Here is a 22,622-nt window from a genome sequence, read left to right as displayed (position 1 = left end):
TTGGAATAAAGGGAAGGAAAACAAACAAATATTATTTTAAAGTTATGCTGCATTATTTAGTGTGGGTTTTATTTGTCAGCAGGAGTTTTTATGGAGACAACAATGTACACAAATAATGTGTTTACATATAGCATCTTTCAATGGTAAATTGTCTCTCAGTAAACATCACAGGTGCTTTAGCAAACACAAATTTTATTCCAAGTCTTAAAATATTAAGAGATAGTTCCATCTTGGAGGAGAAGGAGAACACCTGTGAAAGCTTGGACCAGCAGAGCCCAGTACGTATTTTAATAAACTAATTTTCATAACTCAGTACTGAGTTGTACTTCCAACCCAAGGTGGTCCGTAATGTAGTTGTGTCACAAAAGAATTTTAAATAGCCATTCAGTGAGGAACTTCTACTTTGTTCATCTTTACTGCCAAACATTCTTCTCCTTTAAATTAGCAATCACCTATCTGCAGTGATCTTCCACTCAGACTGGTGTTTTCCCATACTTAGGTCAATAGCTTGCATTTTGAGTGAATTCAACAAAAGAATTTAAGTCAAACATTAAATAGGAGCACCAGACAGCTGAGTCAATTCTACATAATATTTAGCACATTCAAAGTAATTCCTTATTAAGCATACAGTGAAGCAACTCTAATATCTCTTACTAAAAAATATTCTTTTGTAGACCCTGGTCCAGTCATTGCATTCACCCGACTTCTCCACTTCATTTCACCAAAGTATAACACTCAGATTCAACTTTGCAGCTCCACGGGAATTAATGAATAAAGTAAATATAATGAATAAAATCACCACTAGTCTCAAAACAACGAAGACTGAAGATTAGATTCAGAGTCCTTTATGGCAGATGTAATTTATTAGGAATTATTTTCTGACCAAAGACTGCATTCCAGACATGTAACTTGCTCAAATCTAGGAATTGTGAAGTGTTGACAGAGTTGATGATAAAATAAGTCAAATATAGAGAACCATTAATTGTGTCACATGACAATGTGAAATGATTATTCTTACATGTATTGGTCAAACTGGACAGACCAGAAATCTGAATTATTGAGAACAGATCTCTCAACTGCAAGGAGTAAACTTTTAACAGACTTAAGTTGGACGATGCAACACACTTTCCCTTTATAGAAAATCATTTATGATAAAACAGATATGAAATCCAAAAACTACAAAGGGAACTAAAATTTCTCAGAACTTGTCACATTGAACTTGGCCTTAATATTGGTCTATCTGCTGTAATACTAGTGGACACACTGAATTAAGTTAATTTTTATTAAATATAAAATGACAAGCTAAGTACACTGCAACAAATTCCTTAAACGTTAATGTCAAATTTAAAAAAGACAATTGAAAACTTCAAGCTTAAACATTGCCCTAAGAAAATAATACTGCCAAATGGTCTATATACTCTGAATACTGTTATGTTCCTTTGTATTAACTGTAGTTGTGCAGAACTTAATCCATACAGACATACAGTTTACAAATTTAATTTTTATAATTATTGCAAACAAACAGTGCTAAAGTACTTCTTCCTATCAAAACAATGCAAGTATTCCAAATTTATAAAATATACTACCCAAACAAGTGAACATTAATTTAAAATCAGGAATTTAAAAAAACCTTAAAGTTAAAAGTATTGTTCCAGTCACTGATGGGAGTTGGAGTTCAAATTGTTTGTAGTGTTCCTAAAATATCCATTTTGTTCTATTTCACTCACCATAGGAATATTCACCAGTGCTGAATAGGTGTAGATTCTCAAAGCTTTTGCTCATCCTCAATGAATATTTAAAATTAGTATGTTTGGTAGATATTCTGCAATCCACCAGTTGGCTACAATATTTCACATTGATCATCTGTTGCGTTGGTGATATTTGTCAAGAAACTCAGAGTAGCAAGTTAATGAACAGAAATAACAGAGAATTGGGGCTTCAGTGCCACCCATGTTATCCACAAGGACCACCGTATGGGAGACTTGATGCAAGTTCAAATTTACAACCACTTGAATGAAGGAGTTCAAGCAAGGTCTTCTGCAAAAACAGGTTTTAGTCAAATCCAGGTCCTGACATAAATGGGCTGGAAGGATGCATGGTCCATAAGCAATTCTTTACAAGTAAAAAAAAATGCCATTAGTTTATAAGAAAAAAAGAGACAGTAAAACAGTTTAAGTGCAAGATGCACAATGAGCAAGTGTCAAAAGACAGAATGCATTCTAAACCACAATGACTCCACTCCAGGTAATTCTGCTGATGGCTATAATTGACAACATAGCAAATGAATAAAAATTAAACAGTTCCGCCAAGCTTCCACAATTTGTTATTTTTATTTACATAATGGAATGCATAAAGCTCCTGGTTTAGCAAACGTTTGAAGAATCAGATTATGCCATTTTTGCATTCTGAATGATTTTTTTTTGCAAAGACCCTAAAAGACAGCTCAAAATCTGAAAACAAGTTTGACTGTCAGATTCCCATTCAAGTCTAGGTTTGAGTCTAAGCTTTCCCCAACAGTCAAAAGTCCACACGCTTAGTCACATAGGATTCATTTTAGCCAAGGGAGAAACTAGTTTCTTTCAATGCAAAAATGCATTTTCAGTTTGTCAAGAGCCTACCTGGTAGCTCTGACACATTTAGTTGGGCAATGCCATCAGAAGAATGTTCTCAGGTTTAGTTTTTGTATTGATCAATTTCAGCCATGGAGACACTGAAGACAGTTTGCTTGTCCTGTAGACCCTCAGGCTTTGGCTGATGGAATAAACTAGTCAGAAAAGGATACAAAACTCAACTAAAGACTTCTTCAAATCCCAACTTCTGCCTGAGGATCTCTACAAGAATGCACTCACATTGAAAAACATCAATAAAATTCCAAATATGATCAACTCTTGTCACCCCATAGTTCAAAGTTAAATAACTTGCTATGGTGGTGATGGTGGTAGTAATAATAATAAAAATTAATAAAAGTACAACCATCAAGACAGCTGTCACAGGTATTTTGAAATTTGTTGACATCTATAAAACTAGCCTGAAAATATAAAAATCAGCCTTCTGGATAGAGGATACTGTGTGGGAGATTTTTTGGTTTAGCATAGTACTAGTTTTTTTTTTGAAAATCTCAGTTGAAAGAAGTTGTAAAATAGAATAAAATTTGCTCTGGATATTAAATACGACTTTGTTCATTTTTATTTATCGAGTACTTCCCAAAGACAAAATTCTTTTTAGTGACTATTCTTTTTATTTAAAATTGCCAATTAAAATAACTTCTTTCATGGTTTGCGATTTTTGAGAGGATTTGTAGCTCAGGTTGAGGTTCAGGTTCAGGTTCTAAGTATGCATGCTGAGCTGGTGGGTTTGTTCTCAGACGTTTCACCATCATGCTAGGTATCATCAGTGACCCTCCATTGATGCACTAGTGTTCTGTCCCGCTTTCTATTTGTGTACCTTGGTCTGTTAAGATGTAGGATATCATTTCCGGTTCTTTTCCTCAGAGGTTGGTAAATGGGATTTAATGCATTTATTGTTGGAGTTCTGGTTTGAATGCCAGGTCTCTAGGAAATTCTGTGCATGTCTCTCTTCAGCCTGTCTTTGGATGATTGTGTTGTCCCAGTCAAAGTGGTGTCCTTCTTTATCTGTGCGTAAGGATATTCCGCATGTCTTTTGGTGGCTAGTTGGTGCTCATGTATTCGGGTGGCTAGTTTTCTGCCCGTCTGTCTGCAGGGTATTTTGTATATGACATTTGATTTGCTGGTTGTTGGTACAGTGTGCTTTTGGTTCATCAGTAGCTGTTTCAGTGTAGTAGGAGGTTTGTGGGCTACCATGAAGCTAAAAGGTCAGAGTAGTCTGGTAGCCATCTCAAGGATGTTTTTGATGCAAGGCAGTGTGGCTAGAGTTTCTAGGCATGTTGTGCCTTCTTGTTTGAGTTTTTGTTTAAGAATCAGCGGACGGTGTTTATCAGGTACCCATTGTTCTTGAATACGCTGTATAGGTATTTTTCTTCTGCTGCGCGTAGTTCCTGGATGCTGCAGTGTATTGTGGCCTATTTAAATAATGTCCTGATACAGCTCTGTTTTGTGGGTGTTAGAAGGATTGCTCCTGCAGTTGAGTATCTGGTCTGAGTATGTTGTGTTCCTGTAGACACTGGTCTGCAGTTCTCCATTGACTGTTCCACTGTGACATCTAGAAAGGGGAATCTGTTTTGTTCTCTTCCTCTTTGAAGAAGTTTATGCAAGTAAGGGTGTTGTTAATGAAATTGTAGGTTTCCTCTGATTTGTTCTGTTTCTTAACCACAAAGGTGTCATCCATATGTCAGACCCAAAGCTTGAGTTGGATCTTGGGGAGGGCTGTTTGTTCTAGTCTCTGCGTCACTGCTTCTGCAAAAAACACTACATTGGACAGACAGGCAGAAAACTAGCCACCAGGATATATGTGAGCACCAACTAGCCACCGAAAAACATCAACTATCAACAGTATGCTTACACACAGACGAAGGAATATACCACATTGACTGGGACAACACATTCAGAGGACAGGTTAAACAGAGACATGCACAGGAATTCCTAGAGACCTGGCATTCAAACCAGAATTCCATCAATAACACATCAATTTGGACCCCATTTACTAACCTCTGAGAAAAAGAACTGGAAATGATACCACCCACTTAACAGATCAAGATAAACAAATAGAAAGTGGGACAGAATACAAAGGCTCCACTGGAGACTCCCTGATTAGGTTACCTAGCATGGTGACAAAACGTCTGAGATCAAACCTACCAGCTCAGCAAGCAAACTTACAACCTGTTCTTTCAGCGTATTGTTCCCCCCAGAATCAACATTGGAGGTGACAGAAGCATAGAAGTAATAGAATTCTGCAAATCACTAAGCTGCAATTAAACAACCTAATCACATCTATTTATATAATTTATTGTTTTTCTGTGTGAAATACTTAATCTTTGTATGCTCCCACAATACTTGGCCAAGTTTAAAGGGAAACAACATGGTCAGCTCTGAATTAAATTCTTGAAACTAAGTGAAGATGCTACTCATCTTAAGTCAGCTTAACTGCTGCTCGGTTTAAGCCATTATTAAATACTGCATCTATTTATTTAGTTAAAATCTCTTACCTGTAATTTACTGTTGCTCTAGCTGCTATCTCCAATAGGGTCATTGGAATCTGCAGCTGAATCATTGGAGCCAAAGGGCTAGGTTGTTCAAAAAGGTTTCCGAATAGATCTACATTCTCAAGGCACAACTTCTGGAAGTCGCATGGAAGATAAGGCAATTTGTTGCGTGCTACTGAGAAGAAGCGTAGTTTAGTCAGCTGCCCAATCCTGTAAGGGAGCCTGAGCAACTCATTGTCATCAAGTTTTAGATGTACAAGTTCTCGCAGTTGACAGAACTGAATAGGCAATGCACGCAACCTGTTGTGGCTCAAATCCAAAAACTGCAAAGATTTCTGCAATGTGGAGGTACACAATGCAATACTGAATGTTTCCAAGTGGTTATTATGCAAAACAAGCTCAGACAGACAAGAAAGATCCCCAATGGTGGCTGGAAGTTTGCGTATGTGGTTATTACTAAGATCCAGCTTCTGCAGTTTTCGAAGGTAGAGCATTCGCATATCAACACGTGCTAATTTGCAGTAGGACACCTGTAGAAACTCGAGAGAGTAAGGGAAGTTTGTGGTAAGAGGATAATCTTTCCTAGATGTGATTACCATTTTGGCTTTTGGCTTTTCAACTTCTGAGGTCTTAACTGGAGCCAGATTGGACAACGGTATAGTGTCTATTTCACTACCTCGGTGAGCCAGCCTTAAAGTGGAAAGGAAGTTCTTCAAATTATTGACATCTGCCTGTTAAACAGAAAAAAAAATCAATACACGATGAAATAACGTAACGGTTTACTGTGCACTGTCATAACTTAAAAGTTATCTTCAATTTTTATTTGTTTGGAACTTCAATCTTCCCGTACTTCTACCCATTGTTAACAGATTTATGAACAGACCTCTCATATTTTAGAGTTGATCTTTCCCTGGACCTTCTCTGTAGCTGTAATACTACATTCTGCATTCTATTACCCTGATGTACTTATGTAAGGTATAATTTGTCTGATAAGCACACAAAACAGCACTTTTCACAGTATCGCAGTGACAATAGTAATAAATCAAATGAAATACTGAGGTGTCCTGTACTATCTTCTCCTAGAAGCCAACAGATCATTCCTGTAATATTGCAGTCAAGGGTTTATCATTCAGTCTCCCTTATTATTAGAAAGCAAAGCTGTGACCAATCTTTAAAAACACCCCTTGCTAGAATGTACCTTTCTGAAAGAGTCGAGAGCGTGCTGCTAGGAAAGCACAGCAGGTCAGGCAGCACCTGAAGGGAAGGAAAATCGATGTTTCGGTCATGAGCCCTTTATCATTCATTCCTGATGTGCTTTTCCAGCAATACACACTAGACTCTGGTCTCCAGCACCTGCAGTCCTCACATTTTCCTTCTTTCTGAAAAGGAGTGCCAGCTATAGCAGATCATTTCACTATTTTCTTCATTAGAAGCATATAACACCAAACACCAAGTCACAAGAAGAGATCATAACTGTTAAGAGGAGATTTTCTGTACATTTACATTAAGATAATTAAAATACAACTGACATTCATAGTCAGTGTTTAAGAGCAAAATTACTTGTTATCTGTTTAGTATTCATCTTGCTTCAAAGTCTACTTTAAGCATTACTGTAATATAGCAGGTATTTATTCAGTTCATCATGTGTTAACAGAAAAGCTGAATTTAATCTATGGCACAATAGTATGTGAACAGTAATAAGGTTATAAGTAAGCAGGTTATGTGTGAGCAGTGTTTTGAAACATTCAGACATTGCCTCAGGACAAAAAATGTACTGCAATAATTGAAATTGACAACAGAAAATAAATGCCAAAAGTTTGAATTATATAATATGTTGGAGTTATGTTATTAGGAGTTACAACAGTAATTAACATTCAGACGTAGTAACTTAAGTACTATTCACCTGAATTCTCTCCATTCTTCTCTAGATGATCATTTTTGCTGTTGTAGATTCAGTGATTGCTTATGACACACCAGTAACTCAGCTAAGTGGTCACTCTTCATAGATCACAAGTTTAAAAAGTCTACATGGCTGCAGAGTTAAAAATCACAACACCAGGTTATAGTCCAACAGGTTTAAATGGAAGCACTGGCTTTCGGAGCGCCGCTCCTTCATCAGGTGGTTGTGAAGGTTATAAGCTGGTGTTGTGCAATTTTTAACCTTGCCCACCCCAGTCCAACACCTGCACCTCCAAGTCATATGGCTGCAGGGTGCATCACAGCCTATTTCAAATTTCAACCATATATCCAACAGTAAAGTAGAAATCATGAACAAAAACTCTGCCTGTGTTTTTTTGCTTCCTTATCCAGGCATTGGTGTTTTATTGAACATATCCACATCTTATTTTCAGAATACAAATTATTAAATCCAAGGCTTTCTGTACCAACACAACATAAAATGTTTAATACCCATTCATGTCCACTTCTTATTTATATAGTGGGAAATAAGGAAAATATTTTTTAAATGTATTCATTTATTGCCCATTCCTAATTATAAGTGTCAATTACATTACTTTAAAGCTGGAGACATATGTAGGCCAAAACAGGAAGAATAATAGATTTTCTTCCCTAAAGGACATTAAGTAACCGGACAGGTTTCTTCATGGTGAGTTCAGTTGAGTTGGGAGAGACAAATCTCTGGAAAGGCAAACACCAGAATCTTTTTCCTGTCAAAATGCCCTGGAGCATGGCCTAGTCATATCAAGTGAAGAGTCAATTACAAGACCTCATAGCAACACACCCCAGACACTAGCACTTATTTAATCATGTCATTGTCCGACTGAAGGACTGCAAGGATGTTTGCTTCGTCCATGCCATGACAGGTGTTGACTACCTCTGGTCCAACCACTGCATCATCTTTCAATCTGATGCTATCCTTAATTTCTCTGTTGGCTCATCTCCTTTCTAGAATCCTCCTTCTATAATAGAATATATCTTTGATGTGAGACAAACTATTTTCTTAAGAATGTGGCATTCTGCCATAGTTGTAGGTATGATCGCTGAGCTGGGAAGGCGAACATACCCACAACTATGGCAAATGGCACATGGCACCTGAGCTACAAATCTTTATCAAACCCTGAATTTGCCATTCTTCCTCAACCATCTTTGCTGCTAATCTCCAGTCTAATCCAGCTAGCTCTCCCCTCATTTCTTTATAACTATCCTTACTTAACCTGAGCACAGTTGTTTCCAACCCAAGTCAAGGAATCAAGCACACAACAGGCCATCTTAGACTGTGTATTATACAATATTAAAAGAATAATTGGTAATGTGTTTGAGAGACACCCCTTGGGGATGACAGAACACATCAAGATGAAAGTAAGGTAGCTGATTCTGAGACTTTCCCCTCTGAATCTGAAGGGAAACTATGCTGGTACGAGTTGGCTCTGATGGCTCGAGAAATGTTACTGAAAGAAATGACAGGGGATAGGCAATAGGAAACATTCAAAGAGCAAATGACTGAACTACAAAAATTGTTTATTCCTGTCTGGCACAAGAGTGCAAAGAGAACGGTGGCCAAACCATGATTTAGAAAGAAAGTTAGAAATAGTGCGAGATGCAAAAATGAAAAAAAAAAACAAATTGGCAAGAAAACCAACAATAGTCTGGAGGATTGGGAACTGTTCAGAAGTCGGCAAAGGAGGACTGAGGAATTGATAAAAAGGGGAAAATAGAGTATAAAGTAGCCTTTCAGGGAACACTAGAACTGACTGGAAAATTTCAATAGGTACGTAAAGAAAAAACAACAAGTTTGAACCAACGTAGATCCCTTATAGTCAGAAACAGGAGAATATATAATCCAGAACAAAGAAATGGCTGCTGAGCTAAATTCAGACTTCGCTTCTATTTTCACAAATGGAGGACACTAATAATACCAGAAATGATGGGGAAACAGTTTAGTGAGAGGGAAGGACTGAAGTAAAACTGTATTAGTAGAGAAATGGTGCTAGAGAAATTGATGCCATTGAACGTTGTTAAATCCCCAGGCCCTAATAATCTATATCCCATAGCATTTAAGGAAGTGGCCCAAGAAATAGTGGGTGCATGAGGTTATCTTCCAAGATTCTTTAGATTCTGGAAAAGTTCCGACATACTGGAGCATTATTTAGAGAGGGAGGGAGAGAGAAATCACAAAATTATAGGTCAGTGAGTGACATCGGTAGTGGGGAAGAACCTAGATTCCATTAAAAAGGATTTTATAGCAGAGCACTTACAAAACAGCTTAGAATCAGTTGGCATGGATTTACAGAAGGGAACTTATGCTTACCAAATCTAATAAAATTCTTCAAAGACGTTGTGAGTAGAATTGATTGGGGGAGGTAGCGGAAGTGGTTTATTTAGATTCTCAGAATCTTTCAAATCCCACATAGAAATTAATGTGCAAAATTAAATTGCATGGGATTGGGGTAGTGTATTGGGATGGACAGAAAATTGGTTAGCAGATAGGAAACAAGAGCACGAATAAATGGGTCTTTTTTTGAATGCAGGTGTGACTAGTGGGATATCACAGGGGCTGGTGCCAGGACTCAAGCTATTCACGAAATATGTTAATGATTTAGAACAGGGAAGTAAATGTAATTTCTCAAAATTTGTAGATAACACAGCTGCATGGAAGGTTGTGTTGAGGTGGATACAGATATCTTAGTTTGATTTGGACAGAATGGGTGAGCAAATGCATAGTAGATGCAATATGTTGTAGATAAATGGGAGGTTATCCATTTGGCAGTAACAATAGGAAGGCACATTAGTGTTTGAATGCCTGGAAATTGAGAGAGGGGAATGTTCAATGAGATCTTTGCACCAGTCACTAAAAGCGAGCACACAAATACAGCAAGCAATGAAGGCAAACTGTATGTTGGCCTTCATAGCAAGAGGATTCTTGTCCAGGAACAAGGATGTTCAAGAACAATTATACAGGACACACCTAAAATATTGTGTGCAGCTTTGGTATCCTTATCTGAGGAAGGATGTTCTTGCTACAGGGAGTGCAGCAAAATTTGGTCTACCAAATTTATTCCTGGGATGGCAGGACTGGCATGAAGAGCAATTGAATCAGTCAGGATTGTAGTCACTGAAGTTTAGAAAAATGATGGAGGGACCTCATAGAAAACTTATAAAAATTCTAACAGGATTAGACAGGTTGGATGCAGAAATCATGCTTTCATCGGTGGGGGAGTCCAGAGCTTTAAACTATGACACCTGGTTAAGGGGTAAATTTGTCAGGACTGAAATAAGAAGAAATTTCTTGACCCAGCAAATGGTGAGCCTATGCAATTCACTATGCAACACAAAGTGGGTGAGGCCAAATGTTGTGTTTTCAAGAAAGTTGTGATACAGCTCTTATGACTAAAGGGATTAAGAAATATGGAGCTTGGGTGGGATTAGGGTGAATACAGGAAGCAGTGGTGTCTCTCCCTAACCAATCAGATTGAAGAATCCTTAGTACAACTCTCAGGTTTAATTAAAGTGCAAGTCATCATGTGTAATTCAACAAAGTATAATGTACAGAAAATGGAGAGAGAAAAAGTAAAAAAAAAGAGATTAAGAGATAGTTGAGTAGAAGACAGTGAATGCTTGTACTTTAAAAAATATCTAATAAAAGTCTTAAGGACTAAGACTCCACATTTAAAATTAACTTTCAGTGCAAAGAGATTGTTACATAGTAATTAAGGCTGATTACACTGTTAAAAATTGGTTTCATTTGAATGGAAAAGCCCTGACTTTATCAGCTGTGTTTATCATAACAGTACCACAACTTCAAATAAATTGATACATCTCAGTGCCAAGTCTCGCATTGAGGTACCAATGTTGTGGAGATGCTGGTTGACTGAGGTGAACAAAGTCAGAATTCACATAACACCAGGCTATAATCTAACAGTTTATTTGAAATCACAAGCTTTCACAGCGTGGCCCCTTTGTCAGGTGAAGTGAGAGGGATGCACACAGAACACAGAATTCACGGGCAGAGAGATCAAGAGATCATACAAATGGTGTAATGGAGTATCAAAAGTAAGTCTTGACAGGTGACCAAGGTGATTTCAAAGCTCCTTGGATGCTGCCTGAACTGCTGTGCTCTTCCAGCACCACTAATCCAGACGGGTGTTAGATGGGGTGAGTAAAGTACAATGGCTGAATAACAACTGAAGGGATGACCTATAATCTGATTAAATGAGGCAGAGAAATAATTACAAAAAATTAAAAATAAGATGATACTGGAGACAAACCAAATGACTAAAATAACATGGAACACAAACAGAAGCCGCTGGAAAAGTCCAGCCAGTCCAGCAGCATCTGTGAAGAAAAACCAGAGGGTCACCGGACCCGAAATGTTAATTGATTTTGCTTCACAAATGCTGCCAGATCTGCTGAACACTGGCAACCCACTCCCACCCCAGCAACATCTGCCCTTGCTCCTGATTTACAGCATCCACAGTTCTTTTGATTTTTATTTGACAGGACTAACATGATAGTCTAACATGCAGAGAGTCTAACCAGAGTAATAAATAATCCAAAGCTGTACAAACTAAATAAGGTAGAGCCTTCCCTCGGCATGAGACTGTTATATCTGTCATGTTATTTCATCTGTGAAGCAAAATCAGAATTAACATTTTGGGTCCGATGACCCTTCCTCTGGTTTTTCTGCTGCCAGACCAGTTGAGCTTTTCCAGTGGGTTCTGTTTGTGTTCCATGTTATCCCAGTCATTTTGTTTGTCTCCAGCACCCCTTTATTTTTAAATTATCTCTCTGCCTCATTTAATCAGATTATAGGTCAGCTCTTCAGTTGTTATTCAGCATTTGACACTTAACTCACACTAACAAACACCCTTGGTCACCTGTAGAGATTTATTATTCCACATTCCACTCACCGTTTGTCTGACCTTTTGATCTCTCTGTCCTTGATCTCTCTCCTCATAAAATCTGTGTTCTATGTGCTTCCCTCTCACTTCACCTGAAAGGATTACACTCTGAAATCTTGCGATTTCAAATAAACCTGTTGGCGTATAACCTGGTGTTGTGTGATTTCTGACCAGGTATCAATGTGGCATAGCTTCAGGAAGGAGGGAAAAATCAAGCAGCAATTTGTTGAATTTATTGAATGTTCAAGCAGAAAGTTAAAGGGAGGGAGCTAAAGGAAAATTGGCAGTCAGACTCAAAAAAAGCCTACCCTACAATGGGTATTATATTAGTGTAGCTGAAAATGTGTTGCTGGAAAAGCGCAGGTCAGACAGCATCCAAGGAACAGGAGAATCGACGTTTCGGGCGTCAGCTCTTCTTCAGGGCTTATGCCCGAAACGTCGATTCTCCTGCTCCTTGGATGCTGCCTGACCTGCTGCGCTTTTCCAGCAACACATTTTCAGCTCTGATCTCCAGCATCTGCAGTCCTCACTTTCTCCCCATTATATTAGTGTAGACTGGGACCTCTGTCCCTCAGTGGTAAGACTCTCAGCTTTCAACCAGATGGCCAATTGGATTACAAGAAGGTTGAACAGTTCTGTCAAAGCCCGCTACGGTAACCAGTTCCAACAGAAGACCCAATGGAGCTCAAAACAGAAGTAGACAATGGGTACTGGATAAGGAGTCTAGATTAGCGTGGTGCTGGAAAAGCACAGCAGTTCAGGCAGCATCCGAGCAGCAGTAAAATCGACATTTCGGGCAAAAACCCTTCATCAGGAATACAGGCAGAGAGTCTGAAGGGTGGAGAGATAAGAGAGAGGAGGGTGGGGGGTGGGGAGAAAGTAGCATATAAAAGAAGATAGGCATGTAGGACAAGTCTTGGGGACAGTGCTGAGCTGGAAGTTTTAATAAATATATTTTAAAATTATATTTGCTGGAATCATGGAGACAATGAAGCATCAAGTCAAAATCAGAAAAAAGTTTCAAAGTTGAAAACAGTCAATGCTCACTGTAGGAAGCATTAACTAAATTATGCACAGCAAAGTTCCTTAAAAAGCAACAAGATAATAAAGAAATAATGCATTCTAGTGGTAATGGCAAGGGATAAACATTGACCAGATCTTTTCTACACTTCTTCAAACAGTACAATGGGATATTTTATCTTCCAGCAGATGGACGCTGTTTAACATCTTACAGGAGAGATGATACCAAAAATGTAGCACTGTCCTATTACAGTATCAATGTACACTACATGCTAAAGACTCTGGATTCTAACTTGAATCTTTGATGGTACCATCCCAGCCACATAGAGTCACAGAGATGTACAGCATGGCAACAGACCCTTCAGTCCAATCCGTCCAGATATCCCAACCCAATCCAGTCCCACCTGCCAGCACCCAGCCCATATCCCTCCAAACCCTTCCTATTCATATACCCATCCAAATGCCTCTTAAATTGTTGCAATTGAAGAGCCTCTACCACATCCTCTGGCAGCTCATTCCATACACGTACCAGCCTCTGCATGAAAAGGTTGCCCCTCAGGTCTCTTTTATATCTTTCCCCTCTCACCCTAAACTTATGCCCTTTAGTTCTGGACTCCCTGACCCCAGGGAAAAGACTGTGCCTATTTATCTTATCCATGCCCCTCATAATTTTGTAAACCTCTATAAGGTCATCCCTCAGCCTCCGACACTCCAGGGAAAACAGCCCCAGCCTGTTCAGCCTCTCCCTGTAGCTCAGATCCTCCAAACCTGGCAACATCCTTGTAAATCTTTTCTGAACCCTTTCAAGTTTCACAACATTTTTCCGATAGGAAGGAGACCAAAACTGCATGCAATATTCCAACAGTGGCCTAACCAATGTCCTGTACAGCTGCAACATGACCTATCGCCTGTACTCAATACTCTGACCAATAAAGGAAAGCATACCAAATGCCTTCTTCACTATCCTATCTACCTGCAACTCCACTTTCAAGGAGCTATGAACCTGCACTCCAAGGTCTCTTTGTTCAGCAACACTCCCTAGGACCTTACCATTAAGTGTTTAAGTCCTGCTAAGATTTGCTTTCCCAAAATGCAGCACCTCGCATTTATCTGAATTAAACACCATCTGCCACTTCTCAGCCCATTGGCCCATCTGGTCAAGATCCTGTTGTAATCTAAGGTAACCCTCTTCACTGTCCACTACACCTTCAATATTGGTGTCATCTGCAAACTTACTAACTGTACCTCTTATGCTCGCATTCAAATCATTTATGTATTTATATTTTTCACTTACAAAGTAGAAAATGGAAGGCACAAGAAATTTTGGAATGTGGGAGAAGTAAAAAGACGTTTAGGAAGAAAATTCTTGAGTGCATACTGCCTGAAGGCTGAATCAGTTACTGTAGCATAGAAATAAAACAATATGCAAAGAATCAAAAAGAGCATGAAATAGGACACAAAGGTGGTATGTTGAAGCAAGGTTTTGGAGGTATTTGAATACAAGTAAAGATTTTACAGTTGATACATCTGAGGACAGAGGAATCTACCACAGAAACAGCTAGGTGCTCAAATGGTTTTTAAAAGAAACAAACACTAATGTAAAACATTCAAATTAAAATTTTATTAAAATTATATAAAAGATTCAGCACATACCTTACTCAGACAAACATCCACAGCAGGCTCTTTCAGTCGGATAGTTGCTTTTCCTTCTTCCACGAATTTGGTGAAAAACTGCTCTATATTTTCTTTCAGCTGCAGAATTTTTTGTGAAAATATATTTTGTTAGCTGAATACTTTGCAAAGTGCACTCGATTGACTTGTACGATATTGTAAATCTCACCTTGTATTTACAGCCTGCTTTGTCTTTTAAGGTACAGATCAAAAGATGAATGGTTGAAGAGTTGTTTTTGATACTCCGATCGTGGTGTTTCCCTATAGACAGAACAGCTCTGTTTCCTTTCCCTCTGTTCCGCATACCGAAGGTCGGGAGCATCCGATTGATGACTTCCACTTCACACTGGAGTTTCATAGTATCTGCAATGAAATGATCACCCACTGAAGTCATAATTCTGGACAATCGAAGCATACAGCATTCCCATGTACCGCAACCATATAAACAAGTTACTAGTATGGATGAACAGTGTGCTGTCCTTACGGATTGGCTGGTACATTGGCTTATGTAGCCACTGTTAGGAGCCAGAGAGCATGTCACACAACGAAGATTCCGTCCCCTCCCCTTCCCCCAGCCGTATAAATCTCTGGGTCAAGAAGAACCTCAGCTACAGGAACTACACCCTGGAGTGTGGGGAGAGGCACTGCAATGGAAAGAGGATGGGGGAACTGAAGCTTATTTAATTACAAATTCAAAACATTGCCTTAAAAAAATGTAAACCCGTTTTGGGACAGTGCCAACTGGGGGAAAAGTTCAACTGCTTCACTCACAAATGAGTTCACAGCCCTGAATGTATTATTTTACCCAATCTTAACTTCACTCCAGTATGTTCGAAAGATCGACTCTTACTGACACGTGGAATAGTCTTTTACATTAAAAAGTTTAAATTTGTCACACTCTCTCAAACGAGCATGTCGATTACATTATGTTTTAAAAAATGTATCCGAATTGCACAGATTTAGTCGTAAACTAAGCACGGTTAATTTTAGCCATACTTGAGTAAGGGATATGATTTCACGTGGGCTCAGAAGCCTTCAGATTATTTACATCTTGGAACCGCCATGAGAATTAGTCGTCGGTGCACGTAGTGTACATTCACAAAGGCGGGAACAGCTTGTATCAGAGAACATTATAGTCAATGAACATCACGTTCTCCACGGATTGCTGCTCACGTAAATTTGAATCAGTAGGAAACAACTGCCAAGACTGAAAAAGTGTAACAAATGCCTGATGCAGTCTTCTACCTCGGCCCAATTCCTTAATGGATTCCGACCACGTTTTATTTAGTATGCTATTTCTGAAGGACAATTGTATTGCGATGTGTAAACCACTAAGAGTCGAACACAAAAATAAAAATACTGCAGTTTCTGGAGACAGCAGATTGAGATAGAAAGGACTGGGGAAACTCTGCAGTTCAATCATCTATCGAGAGAGAGAGAGAAAGAGTGAACATTTCTCAAATAATATGACTAAAGATTTGAACAATCTGCAACGGCCTGTAGTATGTCGCGTGGATATTATTAAAACGTAGCAAAGCTCAACATAATATAAAGAATAAACCATGTGTAATCTTATCAATATTAATTAGGAATAAGAGTAGGCCATTCGATAGCTGATCTGATTACACAACATTCCTGCCGACTCCGATAATCTTTTTCACTGCCTTTCGAAGATACCTTGATCATAAAAATTCGAAAATTCTCATCACCAACTCAATTTTTGAACAGGTTTACACTTACATTTAGAGTACAGTGAAAAGCGTACAACGTCGCCACACACTGCACCATTAGATCCAAAATACCTAAGCGCACGTTTTATTACAGAAGTAGAAAAATAAAGATACAATTTAAAAAGTTCAGCACTACAGTGTTAGTGTAAACGTGGAAAAATGAAAGAAATGAAGGTAAAGTCAAATATTACAGTCCTTTCTTAAGATATGGGCCTGCTAACGTTCCAAGCTGGGCTTTCCCCACCAGACTTCGCTCTCCCCTGTGCTGGGCATGCTTTCCTGCATTGGGCAATGCCACCAATTTCAACCAGCTGCCTCATGGCCGACTGAAGACAGCCAGCCGCTGCCATCGAGGCGACAAATGAGCTCTAAAGACTAAAGGACTAAAAATAGAGAATAAGCGAGAAAAGAAGAAATGAAAGTAAAGCAGTTGGAATGGATGAGTTCTGGAGAGGAGCCCAACTCTGTCGCCATCTGCCACGAGAAGAAACATCCTTTCCACATCCAACCTGTTCAGACCCATTAGGATCTTATGTCTTTTAATCAAATGACTTCTTCTTCATAACCTTAGTAGATACAAGCTTAGCCGGACCAAATTTTCCACATTAGTCAACTCACTGATTCCAGATACTAGTCTAGTAAACTTTGTCTGAACTGTTTCCAATGTTTTACACCTTTACTTAAATAAGACCAATACTATACATGGTACTAAGATGTGGCCTCACCAATGCCTTATGTAACTGAGCATAATTGCCTTGTGTCTGTATTCAATTCCACAATAACATTCTATTACCTCTCCCAATCACTTATAGAATCATAGAGACATACAGCACGGAAACAGACCCTTCGGTCCAACTTGTTCATGCCGACCAGATATCCTAACCAATCTAGTCCCACCTGCCAGCACCTGGCCCATACCTCTCCAAAACCTTCCTATTCATATACCCATTCAGATGCCTTTTAAATATTGCAATTCTACTAGCTTCCACCACTTTCACTGGCAGCTAATTCCATACACGTACCACCCTCTGATTGAAAACATTGCCCCTTAGATCTCTTTTATATCTTTTCCCTCTCACCCTAAACCTATGCCCTCTAGTTCTGGACTCCCCCACCCCAGGGAAAAGACTTTGCTTATTTACCCTATCCATGCCCCTCATGATTTTATAAACCTCTAAGGTCACCCCCTCAGCCTCTGACCCTCCAGGGAAAACAGCCCTAGCCTATTCAACGTCTCCCTGTAGCTCAAATCCTCCAACCCTGGCAACATTCCTGTAAATCTTTTCTGAATCCTTTCAAATTTCACAACATCTTTGCAATAGGAAGGAGACCAGAATTGCACACAATATTCCAACACTAACCTAACCAGTGTCCTATACAGCTGCAACATGACCTCCCAACTCCTGTACTCAATAATCTGATCAATAAAGAAAAACATACCAAACACCTTCTTCACTATCCTATCTACCTGCAACACCACTTTCAAGAGCTATCCACTATACCTCCAATTTTGGTGTCATCAGCAACTTACTAACTATACCTCATGCCCACACATCCAAATCAACTATATAAATGATGAAAAGTAGTGGATCCAGCAACGATCCTTGTGGCACTCCACTGGTCACAGGCTCCAGTCTGAAAAACAACCCTTCACCACCACCCTGTTTTCTACCTTTGAGCCAGTTCTGTATCCAAATGGTGAGGTCTCCCTGTATTCCATGAGATCTAACCTTGCTCACCAGTCTCCCATGGGGAACCTTGTCGAATGCCTTATTGAAGCCCACATAGATCACATCTACCACTCTGCCCTCAATCCTCTTGGTTACTTCTTCAAAAAACTCAATCAAGTTTGAGAGACATGATTTACATTGCATGCATACTAACCTTTTGTGATAGATGCAGTAGGACACTCAAATCTGCAACCTGCTTTTTTAAATTCTCCCTGCCAGAAGATGGACAATACCAGATCAAATGTTCAAATAGACGTTCAATTCAAAACTTTATATGACTCAGGTGACCAACCAAACTGAGCTGATTTATTATCTTGATTAGATTGCATGCATTTAAGGTGAGAGAAAATTCAAAGGAGATGTGAGGGGCAAGTTGTTTTTTTCTTTTACACACAGAATGATAGGAATCTGGAGGGCACTGCCAGGGATGGTGGTGGAGGCAGACATGATAGTGGTATTTAACATGAATATTCAAGGAATGGAGGTACATGGACCAAGGGCCGGCAGAAGGGATTTTAGTTTAATTGCCGGCATGTTCGGCACAACATCGTAGGCCGAAGGGCCCATTCTTGTATGTCCTATCACGTTTTCCCACATTATACTCCATTTGTCAGATCTTTATCAATTCAAACTCTATCTCTTTTGCAGCCTCCTTGTGACCTATTGACAACTTTTTTACATATCTTTACATAATCAGCAAATGTAGAAACGATGTCCTCACTCATTCATCCAAATCATTTATAGAAATTGTAACCGGTTGAGGCCCCAGCAAAGATCCCTGTGGCACAATTATTACATTTGCCCAACAGAAAATGACCCATTCATGCCAATTCTAGGCAATCTACTGCCAATGCCAGTATGTTAATTTCACGGTGTGGATTTTTTTTTGGGATTAGATTAGATTAGATTCCCTACAGTGTGGGGACAGGCCCTTTGGGCCAACATGTCCACACTGACCTCCGAAGAGCAACCCACCCAGACACATTCCCCTACATTTACCCCTAACACTACGGGTAATTTAGCATGGCCAATTCACCTAACTTGCACATCTTTGGACTGTGGGAGGAAACCGGAGCACCTGGAGGAAACCCACGCAGACACGGGGAGAACTCCACACAGACGGTTGCCTGAGGTGGGAACTGAACCTGGGACCCTGGTGCTGTGAGGCAGCAGTGCTAACCACTGAGCCACCGTGGCGCCTTCTGCAATAATCTAAAACTTTCAGGCAAGTGTGTCTTGGACCCAGACAGCAAAAGGAGCACCTGTTAATTTTAATTGTTTCCCAAAAGGTCAGAATTGGAGGACTACACAGTTCTCAGAGGGTCTTAGGGCAAAAGAAGTTAGAGTTGACCAAAGGATGAGATTACAAAAAAAGTTTGAAAACAAGAGATTTTTAAAATTAAGGTGAGTAGATGCCAGAAAGGGGGTCAATGAAGATAAACAAGTACAGGGCTGATGGGTGATGAATATTTAGGACTTGGTGCAAATTAGAATCTAGTTTAAGTGTCACATAGGCAATGAGACAAAATTAATGGGGAATTGAAACTCAAATTGTTACAATGCACTATTGAATAATGCTAATGTATTGTTCTACTATGCTATCCAGCACTCAGACAGATTAATTGTTGAGATTTATGTTAAATAACAAAATCAAAGAGGGTAACACTAAAACAAATCAAGTAAGTTAAAGCTCTACATTCTCTTTCAAGATAGCAATTCCTTCAAAATTTGAGCCATTGATAACTATCTACAGCATTGGATTTAATTACAATGATTTCTAACGAAGCCATGAAATTTGTGAATTTCCAGTCCTTCAATTGTACTTTAAAATTTGTAAAATTTTAAAATGGAATGTACTATGTTTTGAAAATGTAATTTAAGTGTTTTACAAAAATAAACTTTCTACAACATGTAGCCTATGAATCAAAAATGAATTAAAGAATTATTCAGTATGTTTTAAAAATACACACTTTAATGCAGCAAATGAATCTAGGCTTCTAAGGAGAACATTCTTCGGCTGAAGAGTCCTTTCCAGGACACAAGAGTCAGAGATGTACAGCATGGAAACAGACCCTTCAGTCCAACCTGTCCATGCCAACCAGATATCCCAACCCAATCTAATCCCACCTGCCAGCACTCGGCCCATATCCCTCCAAACCCTTCCTATACATGTACCCATCCAAATGCCTCTTAAATGTTGCAATTGTACCAGCCTCCACCACATCCTCTGGCAGCTCATTCCATACACGTACCACCCTCTGCATGAAAAAGTTGCCCCTTAGGTCTCTTATTTCTTTCCCCTCTCACCCTGACAGGTATCAGAAAATATCCAGCATAGCAGCTTATACACCAATTATCCAAAGGTGCCAGCTTAGATAGAGAATATTAGCAAAAGTAATTCATCGAGGAAAGCACTGTCAAGCCCAATCTAGCCATCATCGAATATCTATTTGAAAAACTTAGTTGTTAAAAGATAGCAATTAGAATGAAAACCCTGGTTGATGCTCCTTTTGCTATCCAAGGAGCACACAAGTAATTTGCAAGCTCCTATCACTGCTCTATTATCATCAATTACAAACGAGGATCAAATTCTTGAGCAATAAATTCAGTGAAGCATAAACCATTTTTAAAAGTGAAGTTAACACAAGTATTCCTTATTCATGCATTTCCATATTTGTAAATATTGGCACTGCGTTGAAGCACTTTCCTGATGGGTGGTTTTGTAGATCTGATGGTGAGACAATGAAAGGAGGAGACAGCATGATGGAGTAAAAGCACTTACCAAAATTGCTACAATTTATTAAAATAGATCAGTTGGGATTGCCATTTGAAAATGTCCACTGGTGAATGTAAAGTTATCAATGATTCTTGACTTCAATAAGATGTTTTTTTTTTCTTTTCATCCATTTGTTACTATTTTTGATCAAACCAATCTATTTGAACATTTTGAAATTCGCTATTGAAAACAGATATTTTAAGTAGACTTATTTGATCTGGCTAGCTCATTCCAGGGATACCACCACCTCCCAGCAAAACAAAATCCTATCTATGGCACTCCATGTTGAAGAAGACTCCAGTTGACAAAAGCCTATCCCATCAAAACTTCTAGGTTATGTGGCCAAATGCATTTGCCTGTCAAAGGCAAACCATGTAGGGAATACAAAGTTAAAAATCACAACGCCAGGTTATAGTCCAACAGGTTTATTTGGGAGCACTAGCTTTCAAAGGGCGGCTCCTTTATCAGGTGGTTGTCAGCCAAAAGCTAGTGCTTCCAAATAAACCTGTTGGACTATAACCTGGCGTTGTGATTTTTAACTTTGTGCACCACAGTCCAACATCAGCACCTCCAAACCTTGTAGGGAATTGTTTTAGATTAGATTACTTACAGTGTGGAAACAGGCCCTTCGGCCCAACAAGTCCACACCGACCCGCCGAAGCATAACCCACCCATTCCCCTCCATTTACCCCTTTACCTAACACTATGGGCAATTTAGCGTGGCCAGTTCACCTGACCTGCACATCTTTGGACTGGGATAGTCCTATGCGTGGAAAATATCTTGGATTATTGAATAAATCATTAGAATGCAACTTCTGCTTTAACTTCTATTTTCCGAAGTTTGACAAGAAAACAAAAGGTCAAATACGTGGGCGGGGCAAATCCAACTCCGTTTAAGAAGCAGAATTGGACGGAAACCAATGGCGAGAAAACAAAACTTCGGTTCCGGAGCTCCGCAGGTAATCATGCAGCATGAAGTACGCCAGGATTTTAAAGAGGACAAGACTTCCTCAGCGCTCTCAGGGCCGCTTGTTGACAGACGGGCCAGACACATCCACACCCGCGATAGAGGTGGCCCCCTAACCTCTCCACAACAACCGGGGGGGATGGCAGCCACTTCCCCATCTCCAGGTCACACAGGCTCCACCACTTACCCCTGAAAGAGAGTCCAAACGAATCGAGGCTGATTCCCGAGCGAACTCAGCTCGGCGGCCCGCGGCGGCAACCGACAACATTCAGGAAACCCGCCTCGGCCACACCTCAATACGGGTCCTTCCTATTGGCTCAGCCTGAAGCCAATAGGAACCGCAGGAGATCGGAAGACAATACCTCCAGAATCCGCGGGCGGCGCTGTGGTGCCACAGCCAGATTGCAATCCCCCAGTTGATGGAAAATCAAAATAAAATTGGGAATTCGTGATATTTGCAGCAGGAGTAACCTTTTGAGACCGACTCGCCTCCTCCGCCTTTCATTAAGATCATGGCTAATCCATCCATTGTCTCAGCACCTCCTACTTGCATTATCCCCATAACCCTTAATTCCCCTACCATGCAAAAACCCATCCAACTGTGTCTTGAATATTTTTAGTGAAGCTGTTTCCTTTGGCACAGAATTCCATATATTCACTACTCTGGGAAAAACAGTTAGTTCCTCATCACCTCTGTCCTAAACCTACTCCCCCTAATCTTGAGGCCATGTCCCCTAGCCCCAATGGAAACA

General features: G+C 39.6%; 1 protein-coding gene across 2 annotated transcripts; it reads right to left on the bottom strand.

The window, feature by feature from the left end:
- Positions 1-42: 42 nt before the first annotated feature.
- Positions 43-22,173, bottom strand: lrr1 (leucine rich repeat protein 1). 2 transcript variants are annotated; one of them, XM_072568470.1, is made up of 5 exons: positions 22,058-22,173; positions 14,837-15,030; positions 14,650-14,748; positions 5,123-5,850; positions 43-2,112 (listed from the first exon to the last, which is right to left on the bottom strand). In XM_072568470.1, exons 2-5 carry the CDS (start codon positions 15,023-15,025, stop codon positions 1,860-1,862), a joined length of 1,269 nt encoding a protein of 422 aa, XP_072424571.1. In that variant the 5' UTR covers positions 15,026-15,030; positions 22,058-22,173; the 3' UTR covers positions 43-1,859. The 2 variants fall into 2 exon arrangements, with proteins under 2 accessions (XP_072424571.1, XP_072424570.1); XM_072568469.1 differs by lacking the exon at positions 22,058-22,173 and having other exon boundaries at positions 14,837-15,136.
- Positions 22,174-22,622: the final 449 nt, after the last annotated feature.

This window comes from Chiloscyllium punctatum, chromosome 4, assembly GCF_047496795.1.
Source record: "Chiloscyllium punctatum isolate Juve2018m chromosome 4, sChiPun1.3, whole genome shotgun sequence".
NCBI lineage: Eukaryota > Metazoa > Chordata > Chondrichthyes > Orectolobiformes > Hemiscylliidae > Chiloscyllium > Chiloscyllium punctatum.
Note: the sequence above shows the minus strand (reverse complement) of the source record. Positions and strands in the feature narration are given on the sequence as shown.